Consider the following 22,240-nt stretch of genomic DNA (forward strand, 5'->3'; position numbering starts at 1 on the left):
CACCATAAATCTCTACATGGTAAAGTGGTACTGCAATGCACACTGCGCCAGTCAAGTGTATTCAAATGTGTGTGTGCTTCAAAGAAAAATGGCTTTTTCCTCTATGGCACAGCTGCATTTAGCCTATTCCCTGCTTGAGTAGAAATATAGATCAAATGGATAAAAGATGTTTCCACTTCTTCAGCAAGCCTAAATGAGAAATATTTTACCATCTTAGCTATAACAGGAGAGAGTTGTGCCCTTCAATGCAGTATCATTTGTCTCCATTTTCTCTGTCCAGTGGTTATCACATCCGACTCAGCATTTCCACACACCCTCCACTGAGAAGACAAGCCCTCCTCTAGGGCTTTTCTGCCCAGAGAAGAGATTACAGTTAAGGTAGAAGACCACAGCTATTTAAATTTCTGGAGCAAATCGTTGCCAGTCGCTGGGTAGCAACAAAACCACTACGATACTTATTTACTTAACAGAGTCATTATATTGCAGCACGTCAACCACAAGCAGTTTATAGTTAAAGCCAGCATCAGCCAGCAAGAAGCTACTGAGAAATACTTTTATTTGAATAGCTCACATCTACCAGTCCTGTCGACTCAATCATGGTCTTAACCTGCTTTTGCTGTGGCTGCAATGAGTGTTCATGTAGTGTTTACATTGTTACATATATAAGAAGGTGATCATCAGTAATGATAATGTAGCTATATTAAGCTTCTCTGACTGACAGCAAATTGCAGCTCATACATGTTGCCTGTCACATGGCTGAGATGGTATTATTACACTCCGCTTCTGTTCCGTGAATCCTTTTCATCATAGATACCAACAATGTTGTTGTTGTGAGGTGCTGTAGCAAGTCTTTTATCACCGTTACACTGAGTGTCTTTATTCTGCTTTTCTATTTCATTTTCTTCTGTTCATCTCATTCTGTTGAAGACAAAAACTTCCTCAAGTTCAATCTTCACCAACCAGCACCTCCGATTTTACAGACCCGTGCACCTGCACCAGTTTGCACAAACAGACATACGCACACACAGTGACGTGTAAAGAAACAAACAAAGAACACGTACCCGGATCCAAACCTATTTTCTTAAAACACAACAGGAACTGTCAAATTGCCGTCGCTAAACTTTGAGATTTACCAAACTATGAATAATTTGTGCATAAATTAAGTGAGGGGATAATGAGAAACGCCACGCTTCTGTGATGAGAGGAAATGGAACACAGCAGTGGCCAATCAACTCATGAAGATTGGAAATAGAATCAACAACCTCACCTGACATAAGAAACATGCAGGGATGAAAAAACTGACTGGATTGTCAATAAGCTTTCATGGCTCTGTTGTCAGACCAACTGTAAACGGAGGGGCAAGAGCTTCTGTGTGGACATGGGGAGATGTGGCGCTACAGATAAGATGCACTGCCTCCTTAGCCGTCTCTCCGAGCTTGGGGGGGGGGGGGGGGGGGGGGGTCTGTTTCTCTGTTCTCTTCCAAGCTTTGAAGCTCTAATGCCTCTGATCTGTCATCTATCTCTTACCTCCCATGCTGTCCAGTTCACGCCTGTTCATGAGCAGGACGATGTGACAGCACTGCAGCCAACACACAGTTTGAAAGGTGGCCAGGCCTGCCTTTGGGAAAAAGGCAGACTATGCTAATGTATATTCATTAAAGAATTTGGTTCTGAAGCGACAGTGAAATATTAGCTGGCTGCTGTGCGAGGCTTGTCATTTTGTCCAGATTGCCACTGCCATCTCGAGCATATGCATTTACAAACAACAGAATCAAATGCTTCACAGCCGGGCATGCTAAAGTTAATTCAAAAATGGGCACTGCAAATGGGCTGCTGACTCCTTATTTAGGTGTAAGATGGCCACAAGCTTGTGAAGTTTGTACAAGGGTTTAAAAGTCCATATCTATTTATTGTTTAAGATCAGGGGTCAGGAACGATCGGTGATAACAAAACTACATTTACACACTTAATTAAAACCACATATTTTACATCTCATGTTTTCAGTACTAAACTGTTTAAAATGCCGGAGTACAACATATTGAAAAAGATCCATGATGGGCTTCTTGAGTAATATGGTTGATTTGCTGATAACAGTTTTGTTGTGTTTTTTCAAATGGGATTCTTAAAATCTGCCTATGAAAAAACAAATGAGATTTTGTTATCATCTTATCTAATTATGTGTGTTTCTGCAGAACCACAGATAAGTTCAAATTAACATTTCTTTATGTTGCCACTTTATGTTTGATGGGTTCAATTTCCCAGTTCCCTCTCATCACAACACTGTACTTATGGTCTGCTTAGGTTAACGCACAAAAAACACTTGGTTAGTGTTAGGAAGACATAATGGCTTGGCTTAAAATATCCTACCTGTTGTGGTCGCCACAAAAACAGCTGGAAATGTCCCCACAACTGCGGTCACCTGCACAGGTGTCTTGCGGCTTGTAAAACGCCACCACCATCCCCCCACCTCTGATGTTGAGTCATGTAATAAGCATATATTGGGAAGTTTGGTACAAATGTCAACCTTGGATGTATCCCTTGTTTTAACAGCTTACATGGGCAACTGGGCTGGTATTGACAGGTGTAGGCTTGCATATTTCAACAAAAGACATTTAGAAAAAGTATCTTAACTTTCCCGTTTCAAACAGCCTTTCTGACAATTTCAGCATTGATCTCTGAGCTTAAAAAGTTTACTTCAATACAACATGTAGTCTCTGTGGGTTTGGGTGGACTGCCTGTTCGATATGGACCAAGGTCCAGACTTTGTAGGGGACTGGTCAACAGTGATTCTGAAATGCACCCAGTGATAAAACCCATACAATCTCAGAAGCTTATTTCTCTCACGCCCTCTCCCCTTCTTCCCCACAGCCCGGGGGTGTCTGCCTGGGAGGCACGTCAGCATGTGTCTCCCTACGGTCTGTCTCTCTGCCACCGTGGCGAATCAATTCTTAATAAACCATCTGAAGGCTTCCTCTGCGATACCTTTCATTTCCCCTCCTCAAAGCTGCGGGGCAAATTAGCCTGCCAAGAGGATGAGAGGGAGCAAGCGGCAGAAGAAAGCAAGAGAGAAGGAAATGAAAAAAAGAAAAAAGCGACCCAACACCTACAATTAAATTAACAAATCACTGTTCTTAATTAATCGGGGAATTACAAGCAGAACTGCGGGTTTGAGACGTGACTGACATGGCTAGCGCTCCCTGCATCTGCTTTTGTTGGTGCTGCAGGGGTGGGGAAGCAGAGAGAGAGGTAAAGGAGGAGAGGAAAGGCAGATGAAAGCTTAATACAAACTCTCCGCAGAGCCCCCTGAGCAGAGTAGCGCTCTACCTCTACTCCTCCTCCCCTCCTTTCTTTAGTTTTCTATTCCTCCCACTCTTATATCCTCGTCATTCCTCCCCCTTAGTTAGATTCTCTCCCTCTCCCACTATTTCTATCACCCCTGCTCCTCTCTATGCTCCTCTTCCTTATTTCTACCTTTTGCTGATTTTAGAATCCATGTTAATGAGGTATGACTGACAGCAAGATTACACCATCGCTTTGTAATCCTTGCATTTCTGCATTTAGGGTAATCACCCTCTAAGACCAGGGCCTTGCCTCCTGCCTACAGGGACATTCAACAATGTATGTGTGTGTTCTTGTGAGTGCACATATAAAAGCTCATGCATTGGCAATATTTAATTGTGTGTGAGTAACCTTTCCTAAAGCCGAGGCAATAAAACATTAATTACCACCATTGTACACTGAGGCCAACAATATGCCAATCATCACGCAAGACCACCAAGTCTGCTACATAGTTCATAAACCACTGAATGGTGCACAGTGAGCCAATCTTTCTGTCCATGCACGTCCTAGCTTTGAGCAGAGAAAGTAGCCCATCTGCCTGCTTGCCAACCTGTCTGCAGCTTCTTATCCCTTTCTACCCCAGAGATGAGCAAACACTGTCTTCTCCTCAGAGTGTGGCTTCTCCTCTAGCCCTTCTTCTCTTCTCCTCCTCCATCCCTCCTTCCCTCCTCTCTCCCCCCTTTCCATTCTTGCCCCCGCTCTCTCACAGGAGCTTTGTTCCCTCAGCGGCCACAGGATTCACTTTGTTTTTGATCATTCTCAGATTCAGAGCTCGACAACGTATCTGCTTCTCTACATTCTCCCAGGCCCAGAGGAGGAAAGCAGGGCCTTTTATTACCCTTGCTCTTTGCCTCTTCCTCTGATGTGCTGAAAAAGACAATAGACAGACAGGGAGCAGGAGAAGAAAGGGATTCTGGCCGGTATGCTTTAAAAAGTGTTGGTCCCAAGGCATGAAACGGCTGGCTCTCTAGCCTACATTTAGTCATGGTCTGACCAATAGTAAAACAAGGCCTTTTAAGCCTCACAGACAGAGAAATGCTGCAGTGTCACATAGCAATCCTCAGCATTCAGCACCTGTCTCATAGTTGCATAACATATCAGCAAAAGCATAATTATAGTTTTCCACCGCAGTCATTCATTGTATTTCAGGACAAGTATAAAGCCTTATATTAAAATGAACATTGTGTTATGAATATTCTTCTTGCCTCTGATTCTTTGGGTTCTAAGAGGCTGCAATTCCAACAAGGCATGTAGTTTAAAGCAGTAACAAATTACTGCTCACATTCCAAATGTAAAAAGTCCTGCTAATTAAGCATTTGGCATGGAATAATTTGCCTTTTTATACAGCTCAGTACTGTATTTGAAATAACTACACTGCAGTTGAAATCCAAAACAGACTCGAAATACTCAATGCACTCTGTATTGCATTGCAACCCTTAACTTGACAGTCATCATCAATTTATAAGGGCATGTATTCATTGCTGACTGGAATTCAAATGTTAACTGAGCAAATGAGTATGTGCAAATTATTAACACTCAATGGCAACCATTGCCTCAGCTACAATGATCCGTTCATGATATTTTATTGTATTGTTAAAGAGGTAAAAAAAAAGGTACAGCACTGACTTTCACTCCTAAAATATGTGATGTATTTTGAACATTCCCCGCTGTTTCCCACAACCCCCCAAAAAGTTAACAAACAAGAATTTGGCCATCATCCACAGTGACATGTAGCTTCACAGATAATTAACCAGCAAAACAGATGAATAACACCACAAAAACAGCAACATTGGTTTCTGGAGTTATAAAGGATGTTCCTTTTTCACTGTATCCTTGTTTTGAATTCAGATTTGTAACATGTTATACTTTTTCATTAGCCATCCCGATGGGTTAAAGTTGAGCACAATGTTGTCTCTTCTGAACAATTTCTCATTTCTCCACTGTCATGACTCCTAACAGTCCTATCAACATAGTGGTGATGAAACTACATTACAGGTTACTTTATCTATCAGTTAAAGCAACAAAATGTAAATGAGACTCATCCCCAGGTCGTCAAGCTGCCAACCCAAAGCAACAGTATTTGACGATAGTGGGATGAGACTCCAACTATCTAGCCAACTTTCAACCGATCTTTCTCCATTAAGTTACAGATAAGTCAATCAATCAAAAAAAAAATTACAAACAAAAACCATGACAAATCTTTGAAGTCAAATATTAAGCAAAATATGAATTGTCTCAAGCATCTTTTTTTAAATCAGCGTTGTTAATACATTGATACATTTAGTCTCTAGTTATTTGAAGACGTCAGTGTGGGCTCACCAATCTCTCTATAAAAGCAAGGAATCTCTGTCTGTGTGTGTGTGTGTGTGTGTGTGTGTGTGTTCCTCAAATATCTCTGCGGATCAGGATCAGACTGACCTGAGACTTACAACATGGCTGCTGCTTGGTTTAAGGGTGTGTGACGTCGGATTTGTTTGGACTGCAATGATACCGTTAATAAATCATTTCATAAATGCTTTACGAATTCCGCTAGCATTGTCAACCGTAGCCGCCACAGTCACGTGCGCACCAGAGCCAATCACTGCACACCGTAGCCACGTGCGCACCAGAGCCAATCACTGCAGAGCCCGACTCCACGACACACCTTAAGAAACAAGCGGATTTATACCTGCAGCGGCGCAAGCTGGACCAGGATTTTGCCGGCGGTGCTGTTCCGTTCTGTGCATCTAAGAGTCCGGACCGAGTCTGTTCGGGTCTGAGGAGATCCGGATACACAAGGACAACAAACTGGAATAGGGATCTGTGGATGTTTGTGTGTAGCTAACGTTAGCTGCTAGCCCACCCCCACGGCCCACCTCCTGAGTCAACGGACGCCCAAAACCGGACGTACGGTAAATAATGTCTGCCGCGCTTTTTCATGAACATTGCCATCACGTTTGCGTTGTGCTGGTGCGGGAAGAAAGTGTCCGCAATAGAGATCGTGAGTTTTGAGAGTTGAGAGATTTGTGACATATAGCGTGTTTGGAGTGTATAGTTAGTGTGTTATGTAGTGTTTGGTGTAGTGTGTTTAGTGTGTAGTGTAGTCGTTTTTTTTTGTGTTGTGAGTCAAAACTGCTGCTGAGACTGCTGAATGTTGAGCAGGCAGGGAGGAGCTGAGAGAGCCTTGAGGCATTGCCTGCATTTAAATGTAAATAGTTACATATAACTTTGTAAATTTCAAAAACTCATGCACAAATTTAGCAATCAGCAATTTATATTTGCATTATAAGTAATAAAAATGGTTCGCTAAACATATTTGTGGTTTTCACAGTAAAAAATCTAACTTTTTCCAACTCGGATTTTAGGTTTTTTTTAGGTCCATTGTGTTAATACAGTATGTCAAAATGAAAAAAAAATAACTGTACAGTCACACATGCGAGGTTGTGCTGAAAATAATGACACCAAACAAGGCAAGGTAAATAGTTTTTACGGGGAAATATAATGGTAAAATCAAAGATAGTCAAAAATGGCAAATTATATCCCTGACGTCTCACCTTCAAACACAGCCTCATTTGGCCATCCATGAAAAAGCTACTTAACCTCCCACTTTTCTAAGGAATACATACTTCCTACGGGCAATGCACTAGTTTTATAAATTCAAGATTAAATGTCAAATTTGAACAGTTGCAACCCGATGAGGCTAGTGAATCAAATGCTGTTATTTTGAGGGCCTCCACATAAATGTGCTTCCAACCAACTGTAACAAAATGTCCTTGAGCAGCAATTCAACATTCAACCACAACCTCAAAGGGCCTAACAAGAGAGCTAACCTCGCCTCGAGCCACAGGGAGGAGATAGGGATTCCCCCTTTGGGGAAATCAATAAAGTCTGTCAAAAAGAGCCAACATCTATCTTGACAAGAATCATCAGACATTGTTTGCAAAGACCACGGCTCCTCTGAAATCGTCTTTGTTAGACCCACACTAGCTTTTAGTCTGTTGAATAACGGAGGGCAAGACACCACGGGACTTATCATTGTCTTCTGATTAATTAACATTACTGGCACTCTGTTTGTCGACCCCGAACTCCTCTATCCTATTCTCCCTCTGTCCCCTGTGTTTCGGCACGGCTTCCTTGTTCAGAGGCGATGATTCGACTGTGTGCTGAACTTAAGAACTTAATGGGGAACATTCACAGGGAGTTCAGGACACAATTAGTGATTACCAGACAGCCATGTCTTCTGAGGGCTTCCATCCTTCGTTTCATCCTCCCTTAACAAAGACGAGGGATCTTCAAGCAAAAGGAATAGCATATGAGGCTGTAATGCTCTTGGATTTGTCCTGCCCACATTCTCAGAGAGATCATACACTTCTGCCGGTTGATTAAAAAGTGTGAGAAGTGGTCAGAAGTCTCTTTAATTAACAATAACAATCTGATCTCAGTTTGGGGAAAGCATGTAGGGTGGAGAAATAATTGAGGGCCGTGTTGGAGGTGAGAAAACTGAGCCATTTTTCTTCTTCTTTTTTTTTTATATAATTGTTATGCAGAGTTTTCAAAACAATGACTGTAAAGTAGCGTACAGTCCACCTCTCTTTAATTGTGTTTTGTTTCAAGAAACTGGAGTTCGGAGTTTTAAGGAAACGAGGAGAATTATCCAGACTGAGCTCATGCATCTTTAATTTTCTCAGTACTTAAATAGAAATTGAAAGTAGAGATAGTGAGACACAAAAAAATCCAAAATGGTGTCACCCATGTCTCCTCCACTTCCACTGGCTGTTTTTATCACAGCATGCCAACAAAATATAAAGTGATGGCGCCATGATAGCTGAATCATCACCTTATCGGTTGCCTTCACTGCGGCTTAATTTCTAACTTAATCAATTAGGCTGTAATTAAAATGTTGCCATAGACAAACAGAGGCAGTGGAGGAGTTAGGAGTGAGTGGGCTGAAAGAGGCCATCACAGTGTTTGGGCTGAGGCCAAAGCTATACTGGAGTAGTGGGCGGTCTAGGAGGGGAATCTAGATCCAATTTGTTTTAGAGTGCCATAATGGGTTTTTGTGTTTCTTTGTTTATTTGTGTGTGTTTGCATGAATATGAAATAACAGCCTGCAGCAGCATATTATAATGTGCTAGCTGCTTTAGGGTGCAGAGACTTATCTTATATTTCCTCCACAACTCTGTTGAGAGCAAAGTGTCTCTCTCCCACCACTCTACTTTCTATTTCACCCTCCCTCTGACAGTAGCCTGGCTGAAGGACATGGTCACTGTGACTCTTGAGCAAAGAGAAAACGGCCTTGTAGGCTTATCGTTATCCTGCTGGTGTAATCCCTGTCCACCACATCCCGGTAAAAGAACAGCCCTGGGAGTGCCTTGCATTGCTCCTGCTCCTCATGACAAACCATTTTACCAAAGACAGCAGGGACACCTTACAAAAGCCGCTGTGGAGTCTTAATCTGACACCAAAAAAAAAACAAAAAACAAATCCTAACCTCAAACAAAATGTCCCTGTGAGTATGTGTGTGTATGAGAGAGAGCGAGAGAGAGAGAGCGAAAGAGAGAGAGAGAGAGAGAGAGAGAGAGAGAGAGAGAGAGAGAGAGAGAGAGAGAGAGAGAGAAGAGAGCTGGCAGTGTCCCCTTGTCATCTTACAGCCTTCACAGCCCATACAGACCATCTGTGCATTAAAGAGCTGGAGTCCGAGCAAAGTATTTAAACGGCTTTAATATCTTCAGGAGGGCCATAACCTTGGTCCTGTAGGACCCCAGAAGGACCATCATACCAAGGCAGGAGGTCTCTTAATGTACCAAGCAGATGACAAGGATGCAGAGTTCACACAGACGGCAGAGTAACTCAATCTGCAGGAAGTCTCCCACATTTGTTCATCCACGCTCCTCTTCCCTCCCTTCCCGTCTCCTTTGTCCCTGCTCTCAAAACAAAGGGAGAAGATGTCAAAAATCTCATTAAAAAATAATGGCCTCCACCTGCTTTCTTTCTTCTCTCATTCTCTCCCGCTTGCCTTTCTAATGACCAGCTTGGAAAAACCTGGTGGCTACTCTATATGAACAGAGCACTGCACAGCTACCTCAGAGCACACAGTACATTCAACCACAAAACGCACACACAAATGCACAAAACTTTTTCTACAGCATGGTTTCCCATGTGTAACAGTATTAATCAAAGGGAACTCCTGCAGGTGTAACACTTGCCCCCCTTTTGCTTATATCATAAACCACTCATGTCTGGACCTTAACAGGGGAAGAAATGCTCAACCACGTGGGTAAATCATCTGTATGAGCCTCTCTGGAAAATCCTGACACAATTCTTTAAAACTATTGAACACATACATCAGGCTTGCGGTTACAAGTTACGTACGTATGTGTCAACTGGCTATGTGTTACAGCTCCCTCAGGTCAGATTAGCCTTTGGCCTGAAGATCATAAACCAGCACCTCAGTGTGTCTGTAGTGTCTATACAAGGCATCCAGCAAATATCAGCCTCATGAGTTTCTGTAATTAATAACTGTTGAGGGATATGTCTGCGCCTGTCTCCGTGACTGAATATCCTAACAAAAATTAGCCATAAACCATGTAATATTTCAAACAGATGGCAGTGAGAGAATAAGGATTTGTGTTGTTATTTTGCATTATAACAGATTAGATGGTTATACAGGATGGGTTTGCAAAGACAAAACATGAATGATTCAGAATGCCAAAAAAAGAAAATGAAAGAGAGATAGGACTCTGCAAAAGATTAGAATAAAGTAAGACACCATGATCCAAAACTTATAATGACGGAAAACAATGTGTGTGATTAAGAAGTGGAAAGAAACAAAGGAGGCTGTATTCCAAACAATGTCTAATCACCATGAGGATGCCTGTCTGCTATCGACCCAGATAACACTGCAGGCTGTGTACCAAGAGATTTGGGGCAAAAGGTAAACAGGAAATCAAAACTATCTAATTCTGTTTGAGTTTAAATGGGAAGAGAACATTGATGTACTGTCCATTCCTATGTCGCATGTGAAAAGAAACAGCATCCTTTTTTCAACCTTGACTGAGTCACTGTTCTGTCCCTACTTCAACAGCACTGTGAACCACTGAAGTGTGCGTCAGCTCCGATTTTTTGGTAGAGAGAAAGGCCAGTTCACTCTAATTCTTGGTGTATTCATATCTATAGCATGGGATCCTGTTATTTGATTTTGAGCCATTTTCCATTGGAAATAGTTGTGCATTAAACTGGGGGTGGAACTGATGCCTACTGTATACCAACTTCTGCACTTCAGGTTGAAAATGATGTTCAGAATACAAAGCCTAAAGCAAAGCAACAGGCTGGCTATTGGATTTTGAAAAATTCCTCACAGGAAAGCTTCACAAACCGAGGAAAGTGCGACTCATCGCCCTGGGCCCTTTGCGTGCCTGCTGGAGGAGATTTTTGGAAATATTATCCTGGTGAAAAATTACAGCTCTGAACAATTTGTTTTATTCAGGATGCAAAGCTCTCCCATCCTTCTCTCCTGGTTTCTGCTTATCCTTCTCGTGGGTCACAGCCAAATATGCTATGAAAATGATAGAAACAAGGTGGCACTGAAGGAAGAGAGCGGGGATCTGGGTCAGAGAGGCAAGGCATAGATTTAAATACCATTTACTGCACAATGAATGACACCATATGAGGACACTTTAGTAGTCACTGAGCGGGTGGGTATATAACAGTTATAGAGTGTGTATGTATGTGTGAAAGCAAAAACAGGTGCTTACAGTGCATCAGAAAACGTTTTTAGCACAATAGCAATCCTGAGCCCGGCCAGGAGGGTTAAGAACCCATATAGTCACCTTAATACAGACATTCAGCCCATTCATTCTGGCATACGAGTTACTGGAGAATTTTTAAAATAGAGCCAGGCGTCAGTGCACTGTCCAAAAACAAAGTGATGACTGCAGAGAAAATCTCTAGTTCGCACTGAGAAGCTGCACAGTGGACCTCAGCATCGTTACAGCTCAGGTACTGACATGTCCAAAAGAAGCAAATACACACATCTGATTTGCCAAATCCCCTTTACTTTTCTTTCTTTCTCAGTCTCTCACACACAAACACACACAGACACACACACACTTCAACAAACACAACCACAGTCACACATTCAGAAAGTGAGGGTTACCCAAAACCACCAGTAACCCAAACAAATTCCAAGGTCAGCAGAGCGGGCTCACTGAGCTGAAACCACCAACCCTGGCTTTCATTACCAAGAACAAAATCAGCAGAGGGATGCAGGGACACATGGGATGAGGTTATGTTAGCTGGCTCTGTTTATCTGAGCGAGTCTGGCCGAAGCCCAACTCATACTCTCGACTGTGGGATACAAAACACTCCAAACATCGTGACAATATCTATTGTTAATCCAAATATCAAACCTTCAAATTATTTTAATGACAGAGTACTTTTCTCCCACCGCTGATATGGTGATATGGACTCAACACAATTTTTGATACGCAGATATAACAGCGGAGGAAGCTGAGAGCAGTGTGTGTGTGTGTGTCTGTGTGTCTGTGTATCTGTGTATGTATCAGTCATTCAACGTGTGATGTTAACCAGCCCTGGCAGAGCTCTACCTCTAATGGTGCCCAGAGCGTGTGAGTGGTAAAGAAGCTGTCATAGCTATAATGAAAACCAGACATTAAAGACAGCGGGCGTCCTCATCAGTAACTGTGCCGTACGTACACTACATATACACAGACCTCTTACCCCTTAAACTAATTTTCTCACCTCCTAAAGCCCTGCCATTTATCTGCTGTTCTTGAAACAGCTTTTTGAGGGAATGTAAAACAGTAATTAAATATCTGCTAAAATGTAAACACAACCACCATCTAACCCAAAATGATCAATGAAATATGCAAGTCAAATTTAAAATAACCATTAAATGTCCACTTTACAATTCAACTTAATGATCTACCAGCACAAAATAAGCAGTTTCCTGTTTTTTATGTGTTTCAGCCATTAACTTTGCTTACTGGCAGGGGTTTTTACAGATAAATACAGAGTGAGTCAATTCTCTCAACGGGAACAATGCAGGGTGTATAATTTATACTTATAAATGTGTACTGGACAGACTCTGTTTTTCAATAAAAACCCTTGGTTAGCCAGAGTACCCAGAACTTTTAGGAAGTGATCTGAATGCTGATCATTAAAGGAATATTATAAAAAATAAAAATTGTGTGTGTGATTTTTGACAAAATTCTGCAAAGCAATAGTTCAATGCTATTTCCTATCATTTGGACAATGTATCTAAGATGGTATCATAAAAACTGCAATCAAAATACAAAGATTATAAAATGTGAAATGTAACACCCTCCTCCTCTCTGACCTCCTGTCTAGACCCAGGCATCCTCCCCATCATGGCCAAGGTCCTAGTTCTGTCCTTCCCATTATTCCCACAGTGGCTAACATGAATATATACATGTTTGTGTCTCTGTGTGTATGTGCGTATGTGTGAGTGAGTGGGTCTGTGCATGAGTGGGTGTCATTACTCCTGCCCCCATCTGACGGTTTTGGGTTAAACAATGTTATTATTAAAGCCTTTCCAGAGTAGCTTCCTGCCTCCCTCCAGTGACACCCTTAGCAACTATAAATCAACTGCCTGAGCTCTGTAAATCACATACGTGTGTGTGTGTGTGTGTGTGTGTGTGTGTGTGTGTGTGTGTGTGTGTGTGTGTGTGTGTGTGACTTTGTGTGGATATGTGTGTGCCTGGCCAGTGCAGCTGTGCTCTCAGACGCACATGAAGACAACGTTGCAGCTGTGAGTGTGTCAAGGCATCGATGAGCTCATGTTACTTCAGCAAGATCCTCTCAAACAACGCGGAGGAAACAAACTAAGTGTTAAATTACAGCATATGCTTTGAATAAAATTTAAGCAAACAGTGTAAGTGAATTAAAAGTCTTAATGTTTTATGAGTAATGAGTTTTTACTCAGTCTGATAACGATGTCTGAGCTGACTTTTGTGTGGCTTTTGTTAAAATACTAAGCATGCAGTAAGCTCACACTAAAGCATCCATTGTTTGTGCTAAATTGAATTCCTAACACTACAAACAACCCTGTTAGACCACTGAAGATTAGTTTCTGTCTGAAAGATGAAGCTGAGACAATTTCATCTCTTTGAGACCAAAACCAGATAAATAATGCTCTCTGAAATAAATGGCTCCTGTGCAGCCGTGATGGCTCATTCTGTGATTGTTTGTGATTGTGTTGACACCCCCTGCTGGGCTGAAGACATCACTACCACACAGAGAAGCGAGCTCACTACCAGCGACGATGTCCCATATCCAATCCCACTGCCAGCCAGGCTTCAATATACAGAAGGTAATGAAACTCTGAAATCAACCTCGCTCCTTTCTCCAGAGCAAAGGACAAACACAAACATAGACACAAGAGAGAAAACAACCAAAAATAATATACTGAACCCTATTGTACTGTAAATCCTTAGCTTAAAATCGTGTGTGTGCATGTGTGTGTGCCTATATGTCTGTGTGTATGTGCACGCTCAAGAGAGAAGGAGTCTAGACAGCTGTATCCCCGCCAGGTCTCTCCTTGCTAAGGAGAGTGAGAAATATATACTGTGCAGCTGCCGAAGACACAGTCGACCCACAAAAGAGCTATTGTGCGCCCACAGCAAAACAATACAGCTTAGCTGAGCTATGAGGAAAAAACCATTGGGATCAATAGAGAATTGCAATTAGCCCACATTGGCAGGAGCAGTGCCAGATTAGACACAGGATGTCGATTCCATTTCCTGCACTATCGGGCCTTCGAAGTTGGTTGGCTCACAGTGTAATTGGAGCAACACACATACAAGTGGGTAAGACACTGTGGTGTTAAGGTAGTAGTGCATAAGGTCACGGTGATAAAGATAGCGATGATTATAATAATGATGAGCGGTCGAGCAATGTCAAAACAAAGAAATTAATTCCAGCAGAAACAGACAAGCAATTTGATTGTATTAAAAAACACATATCGTATCCATGAGCATATTCGCTTAAAAACATTTCAAAACATGTTTGTGCGGTGCTTCGGCTAAAGCCCCTAAGTACTGACATCACAAAAGCAAATCAGTGGCCGGACTTTAATGCTGCTTCTGATAGGTAGTTTTTATGCAATTCATAGCTGCAGTTCTTTACATTCATCCTCAGCTTAAAAACATATCAATCCCTTTACAAATTCAAATATAACAATTTTCCATATGCATACTTTAATAATCTGAAACATACATACGTGGACAGGCATTAGAAAAAAATTCTCTACAACATACGTTTCCCTTCAGAGGCCTAAACACAGAGGGGCTCTTTGACTGACACTGTACACTTTCTCAAAAGAAAAGTGTAACAGAACTGACTCGCCGGTTACACATCTTACCTTTAACTATGGCCAGGTCTTGCAGTACATCCCTTGAAATCAGCACAGAGTAGAAGCTTTGTGAGAAACCAGCCCGGCAGGGACCTTTGGAAGCATGCTCCCCATTATTCCTCTGAAAGGAAGAGAATACAATGTAACGCATCAATAAACATGGATTTCATTGATTTCTTGCCTCTCTTTTACCATGAGCCTTGGACGAAAGCAGTATGCATACGGTGCGGCAGTTAAGATAAATATATTCAACAAGTTTATCAACCACAAGCTCCTGGCACATTGCTAATTAAATACTGTTTAATAGCTGTCCAGCAATGTCTGATAAAATGTGCCCATGTAGCTAGCTCCATAGAGAAGCCGGCACATGATTAAATGAGGAGCGTTTTAATGTGCTGTGCTCAGGGTCAAGTGAAACACACAACAAGGCAACTGCATGAATGCAGCAGAATTCTCTCATTGACTGTGGCTCCGACACTTCCAGAGAATGGAGGAGAAACTGCACAGTGCATTGTGTGTGAGGTGTGTAACGTGTGTGTGTGTGTGTGTGTGTGTGTGTGCGCGCGCGCGCGCGCGCTACCCAAATGGTCTGCAGAAAACTTTGCACCCAATCTTTAGTGTACACTGTTGGTTAAAATTGAACGATCCGACCCACTACAAGCACAAGTGCCCGCGCACAGACACATGTACACGCGCACACACACCGGTGTCAACGCCGGCTGGAGTGTGATTGAAGAGGAGCTATAACGCACGCGGTTCTCTCCTCCAGGAAGCGAATAAAGCAGGAGTAAAAAACAGCTTTGCGTAATTTTCCAACACTGCCAGCAATGGCTTAAGTCAAAACCGCGCAGAGAGAAAGATTTAGCAGAGCTGTGCGCTGTTCAGAGGAGCCCACAGGCGCCGACTTAATTCAGCTTTTATTGATTAAATGACGAGAAAAGGTTGAAGAGCATTTTATAACTATAACCTAACTACACTTTAACTTCGTGCAGGCTATTGCTTTTTAGGTCAGGGGAGCCTTGTGGAGGAAGGAGCCGCTCTTAAATCAGCGAGATGAGTATATTAGTTTGATTATCAGCCTTGGCGATTAAAACGTGCAGTCGTGCTAACTTGTATGGACTCGCAGCGATCCAGAGAAAACCCCGAAGAAGATCAGAGCCGGAGACACTGGATAGTTATAACTCTCACTTTCTTTTTTATTTTTGCTCTAACACAGTAAAATTCATTAGGGAACCAATTAGCGTACTTGTAGGGAAATAACGACCGAAGCTGTGCTGCTGCAACAGCCGCACACTGGGCTGACACTGGACTCCATCCGACTGCAAGACTTTATTCGATCTTATATGCCATTGCTTTTCAAACCCACCCTCGTACTCTTACAACTCCGAGCGGTGCAGGCAAAACAAATTAAAAAAAATCTCACCCAGACTGTGTCAAGAAGAAGGGCTGCTGTCAGGACCAGAGCGAAGTCAGTTCTCATCGTGGCGAGCAAGCGAGCCAGGGGCTGCCTGGACGAAGGAACCAGAAAGAGGGTCGATTCGTAAAATCTTCTTCCAGTGATTGTGTAAATCCCCCTTTCTCAGACTGTTCGTTACGTCCCTCCTCGCTCTCCGCGGGTGTGCTGCAGCTCTGCCCCGAGTTTCCCCGGCTCTCTCATCTGCAGGTGAGCGCTCCGCTCAGCACCAAGGCGCAGCCAGCGTCACTCTCCAACCCCTCCTATCACCCGGTGCAGGAAAACTCCACACACGCACTTAAAGAAACACTCGTTGGAAGCTTTGGGATGAAACAACCACACCTCTGACGTCTCTTCCCGAGGACCCCGATATTTTAAAACCCTCCAGTACGGCAATGTGACGGGCTGCCCAGTTTTTATGGTTGCAAATGAAAGGGGTCGATGAACCATAATTCGAGTCTCTGTGCGCAAATTCATGGAAAAGTCATTAACCATTAGCCCGTTAAACTTCCAAACACCGCTTTACAACCATGTAGCTCCAACATCTGATATGTACATCATATATATTTGGTCAGTTTACTAATGGCAATGAAAGCCGAGAACTTGCTTTCCATTATCGTGATTTAAAAAACATACTCGGTGAGATGTAGACACATGTCACATGTGCAGTAGGTTTACAATGATCAGCACAAGTGAATAAATAGTCTAAGCGTTCTCTAATCCCCGTCCCTCCACCATGTTCATCACTCCAAGACTAGTGACTTAATACCTTATAGAAACGCATCACAAAACAGCAGCTCATCACCTTGATGGATTCTTAAGCTTGTCCTTGTGTAATAATGCCATAAGATGAAGTACCATCAAAGTACTGATTCATTTTGAAATATATTTAAGTGTAAAAGATGTAGCTTTCATAGCTATTGACATGCTTTGATGATTATTATGACATTTCATAACCAAGTCCTCAAATGTTAAACAGCCTTTTTTCCCTGCAATTCATGTTGCTGGATTTAACTTCACTGGCTTTTACTAGATGAGCTGACTGAATGCTCAGAATACCTTTTTCCACGAAATCAAAATTGTATTAGAAACAGGGACTGTAAAATAGAAAATTCATCAAAAGAAAAAGTTCAACAAAAAGGTTGGTTCAAAAGGTTTTTCAATGTGAATCCTGATGCCTCTCAGTAACTGAACGTAGCTCTCTTTGAACGGAGCTTCCTTTAACAAAAAATTGTTTTTGGACTAAAAGGGTTGACAAGGCCACATTCAAGTATAATGTTGTTCAATATTGCCTCTTACTATTAGCAGCCTATGAGCATGAACCGTGTCTCTTGGCTACATAAAACCCTTCCGTGTACAGAAACTCAGAATAATATGGAGGTTGCCCCATCGTTTTGGCCTTTTGAGCTGCTAATGACCTTTATATTCTGCTGTCTTTGATTGGCAGACCGGTCTCCATATCTGCTCAGTGAGCCAATAGGCTCTAATCCTATCAAAAAGAGTATGACTCTGCATTAGTGGGCGGCTGCTCAGCCAATTTCCTCTGTGTGACATCCAGGCATTTTACCACCTCTCTCACTCCAGCCCCTCAGTCCCAAAGATGAGCTCCAACACTCCTATCCATAGTCGTTTTTGTTTCTGCTGGGCTCTGTGACATAGCTATGATTTTTGTCATGTTAAAGGCTGTGATTGTCAGGTCTCTCTCTCTGCCTCTGTGTGTCTGAGTCTTTCACAAGTCAGACCTTGATACTGGGCAACTTTGTGACGTCCCAAATTACATTATTATTTTTAACAACTGAGTAATTCCTACAGTATTTATACTCCACCAGTTGTACATGTCAGTGTGTTTACCGACCCTGAGTAATAATACTGCATATGTGTGGGGGGAAATAAGATTATAACGCCTTCTGTGGATGCAGAAGAGGCTGCGTGTAATTTGTTCAATTGCCACCAGTGACGTCACTCAGTGGCTAACTAAAATCTGGAGTAATGTCAGCTCTAGGTTTTGAAAAACAGTCACTCTTTGACTCATTAGACAGTTTGAAAAAAAAAAACAAATGATCAAAATCAGTACAGCAGAACCAGAGCTTTTTCATTCCCCGCATTCTTCCTTTTCAATAAATGGCACATTACCCAAAATGCAACTTACCCACTAAGTGACATCACTGAAGGCAATTAAAAAGATTCCTCTGTGTAGCTCATATCATCGTAAACATATAATTCTATGTTCATATATTAATGTGCTTTTAAAACACCTGTGCTAATTGAAGATGCAATGTTGTTTTAAGTTCTTAAAGATTGGATCCCCCTTCATACACCCCAGAGTGGTTTGTTCCACTATACCAGGACACTCCACACACACACACACACACACACACACACACACACACGCGCACACACACACACACACACACACAAGTCTTCAAGAGTGTCTGTGGAGCAGTCTGTGGGAGTGTGTTGGTGGTAGTTGCTGACCTCCAGTAAGTAGCTACTTTGTAAAAGTTAACTTAAACAACGATGTGTCTGACATTGTTTATTTACTTCTACCACTCAAAAGAATATAGCACATTTACAGTTATTACCAGACTGCATTGATCTCTGTCCATTACCTCGCAGTTGATTCTCTGTTCATTACCTCGCGGTTGGGTTCTCGTGTGTCAACATGGCTGCAATTTTGTTACTTAATCAGCCATGTCCTTTAACATGCTGTTACATCCCTAATATAATGAATCTTTACTGTCATTACTCTTTCTTTTCCATACATTTATCAAAAAAGTATTTTCTGTTCCCTTCACAAATTTCACTTCAGAATTTGTTTTGTTTTATTCTCCACCCTAAACAGTGAAACAAATTATCTACCATTGATGGTAATTGCAAATGATAATGTAGGGATAAAGTAAGATTAAGAAGGGTTGTCGTGGTTTAAAAATAAGCCCATGAGCAGCAGCAACAACTGCTCCAGCTGTGCTTGCACAGTGCAAGTGGTTCATACAAGAAAGCAGGTAAAAGGTGTTCTTTACCCTGATGATGTGTTGGAGATGTGCTGGTTCACACACCACAGTGCAGTCCTCCGTCTGCATCTCTTCATCCATCAGCTTGCTGTGGCTGTTTTTGCTTGTCTTTTTCCCCCTTAAACAAATAATTTTAAAAAAAGGCCAAATCCACTTAAACAGAAGAATTGTACTACCAACTGATAAGTTCTGCTAACTCTGTGTGCATCTTCTATAGCTGCTTGACATTAAAGGCCTCCTGCAGGCTCCCCAGTGGAGAGCAGCAACAGCAGGAGCATTCAGTTTTCCACAAGCTTACAAATACCTTGGCAGCAGAAAGGACATACTTATCCTTGGACTGCAGTGTTAAAATCCGCGTTACTGACCGAAATGAAGAGTTTATTGTTGTTCTTTATAAAGAATCCATCCACAAGTGCACATAAACATATTTATATAGGCTGTGCATTTGTTTAATATAGCCGAGCCTATACGTTTTTCGTTAATTCCCTGTGTGACTGAAATGAGCTCTCTTTTTTAGGCCTAACGATGAAGCCTAATTCTCCGAGCACATTTTAATTTTACATTCTTGAATCACAGGGTTGCTGATCCTTTGTCTGCCTGCTCATCTCTGTGTCCAAGGCCATTCTTTTATTTAGAAAGAACATGGCAATATAATTGTTCTATATAGGTTATTTGGGCACTTCTTTTGAAAGTAATTAAAAAGTAGTGTGGTAAGTTAGTAATTTGTTTTTCTAAGCAGACAGTAATATTGTAAAGTAATATGTTACTTTAAAATGAAGGTAACTTGTAACATGTTATACATTGCATTGTGAAAGTACCTTGCCCAGCATTGTTGGACTGCTATTAAACTAGAGTTGAAAATTATGAGTCACTTTGCCAATTCAAAGCATATCCTTAAGCTCAGTTCAGAGATAAGTAGGCACAGAATATGATCCCTGCATGGCCATAGTTATCAATTTTTATTGAGTTATAATGCATCCAGTCAAGTGCTTGTCCAAACTTTTACTTTTACTGCAGGCATGTTCAAGGCTCATAGCTTAGCAGCCACCTATGAAAACCAGAGTTATCACTTCTGTAGCTTTAGCAGTCTTTATTAATACAGGTAATCACACTTGAGCTAACAATGGTGCTCTTATTTATACCACTGTGAGGAGCACCACTGCTAAAAGCTACTGATGCGATCAGGTTAGGAACTTCTTTTTAAATACAAATATGTAAAATTGTTGGTTATTTTGGTTATAATGGTTATTTTTGTATTGTGTCAGACATGAGAAGCATGCAATTATTTGCACTGACTTTAATATTAGAAATGATTTAGTATTATTGTTAGCAAAGCTTTCAGCATCACTTTTAATGATATTTCTCTGCTAACTTAAAATGTTCGAGGACAAATGAGCTTATATTGTTTTAATATGGAGTATGTGCCCAGGACTCCCTGGGAAGCAGCTGAGTTGATTATCTTGGTTAAATACCCCATTAAACCAGTTTGGATAAATTCAAAAGGTGCATGCTTGTTGAGCAGTTCAAAAATCCTCTCATGTCTTATCTCTTATGTATCTTCATAATAGTAATATTATGTTGTTGTATTTTCCTTCCTGTTCACCTTATTCTTTGTAAACAGGGCAGAAAGCTTTGTCAAGACCAGTGGAAAAGCAAATGTTCAACACTGACAAAATGATTCTCCCAAAATTGCATTGGAAGCACAACTGTTTCTATGGCTACCATCAATAAATGACTTAAGACTGGATAAACTGCTCCTTTTTTTGTTTTGTTACAGGTAAGTGCAGATGTTACATTTATCTATATATCTATTGAGTTCATTTTTAGAAGGCACTTAACAGTAAAAGAAAAACTGAACCGGACACACATTTTGCCCAAAGTCCAAACCTGTTGTTCATTGCTGTTTAGAAAAAGGCTGACTTTTAAATAACTAGCCTAATAAATACAGTTGGGCTGACCAAATTTTAACCAAAATTGTACAGTAGGTGCAAAGGTTATATGGTCTTCATCAAATATAAGCAAGGAAAATACTTTTTTTTTTACATGTAGTCAAGGCACTGGTCAGGCACCTTACTTTAATCCAACACCATGATGCTAACTAAGGTGGCTAATCAACCACTCACGTTAGCATGCTAATATTCCAGTTAAACACTTCCCCTGAAACATGAAAATAAAATACTGTATATGCTCTTGAACTACACAAATACCAAACAACAACAACAACAGGTACATTTTAGCATAGTTAGCTAACTGTCAGCTCAAGCAGTGTACCCATTAGTTTGGCAAGCTAGCTAACATTACTGTTATTATCTAAGCTATGTTAGCAAGCTTAGCAACCATACAGGAACCAAAAAAAACACAAAAGACATTGTTGGATAAATATAAAACTTATTTGACTCACTTGCTCAGTAGTCAGCGGCTCTCTCGGGCTGCTTGTTAAGTGCTGTTCCTCTCTGCTCTCTTTTATGACAGACTTGGCTACAACTCCTGCTTTTATCTGCAGCAGAATGGAAAACAGCCCACTGTCAAAGTGTGCAGCAGAAAACAGCCAGCAGATGAAGCACAGGTGTAACTAATTAGTGACATTAGCAGCTCACCCATGCTAATTTAGTAACAAAGAAAATGCACTTCATTGACAATGGACTGCTATTGCACTCCATATATATGCTTAATTTCATAAGACACTAATTAATTATTTAATGTAATTATTATTCAAGGTGCTGTTTATGGATGTATAATAATTGTTATTATGATTTCTCACAATGATTCCAAAAGGACAAGGAGGTGTGACAGAAAAAAAAACAACTTGAAAAAAAGATAAGTATTAAAAATGCTTTCTGTCTCTTTGGGAAGTTTGACTGGCAGTGCCGTAGCTCTGCAAAGTCAGATTTTGATTGATGTCCAATGGCGCCAGGACTGTAAATGTATAATTTCCTGTTAGCAGCAGGAGCATCAGTAAGTAGTCTGGAATGGAGAGGCAGCATTATTTCTTTGGAAAGGTTTTTGTAAACACTGCAAAAAAAGGGACAGGTTTATAAACACTGCCAAAGGTGTCCTAATACAAAG

General features: G+C 41.4%; 1 protein-coding gene across 2 annotated transcripts in view; it reads right to left on the bottom strand.

Moving 5' to 3' along the window:
• The window catches only part of LOC115585174 (cadherin-4-like), a 244,167-nt gene extending 222,462 nt beyond the window's left edge, over positions 1 to 21,705 (bottom strand). The window contains exons 1-3 of one of the 2 annotated variants that reach the window (XM_030423358.1): positions 21,576 to 21,705; positions 19,184 to 19,292; positions 14,720 to 14,831 (exon numbers count right to left, since the gene is read on the bottom strand). In XM_030423358.1, the coding sequence (XP_030279218.1) occupies positions 14,720 to 14,831; positions 19,184 to 19,255 (184 nt within the window). In that variant the 5' untranslated portion in view covers positions 19,256 to 19,292; positions 21,576 to 21,705. Of the gene's footprint in view, positions 1 to 14,719; positions 14,832 to 16,133; positions 16,545 to 19,183; positions 19,293 to 21,575 lie in introns of those variants that run through there. The other variant, XM_030423359.1, reaches the window with a different exon arrangement.
• Between the last annotated feature and the right edge of the window lie 535 nt (positions 21,706 to 22,240).

This window comes from Sparus aurata, chromosome 7 (assembly GCF_900880675.1).
Source record: "Sparus aurata chromosome 7, fSpaAur1.1, whole genome shotgun sequence".
NCBI classification, from domain to species: Eukaryota; Metazoa; Chordata; class Actinopteri; order Spariformes; family Sparidae; genus Sparus; species Sparus aurata.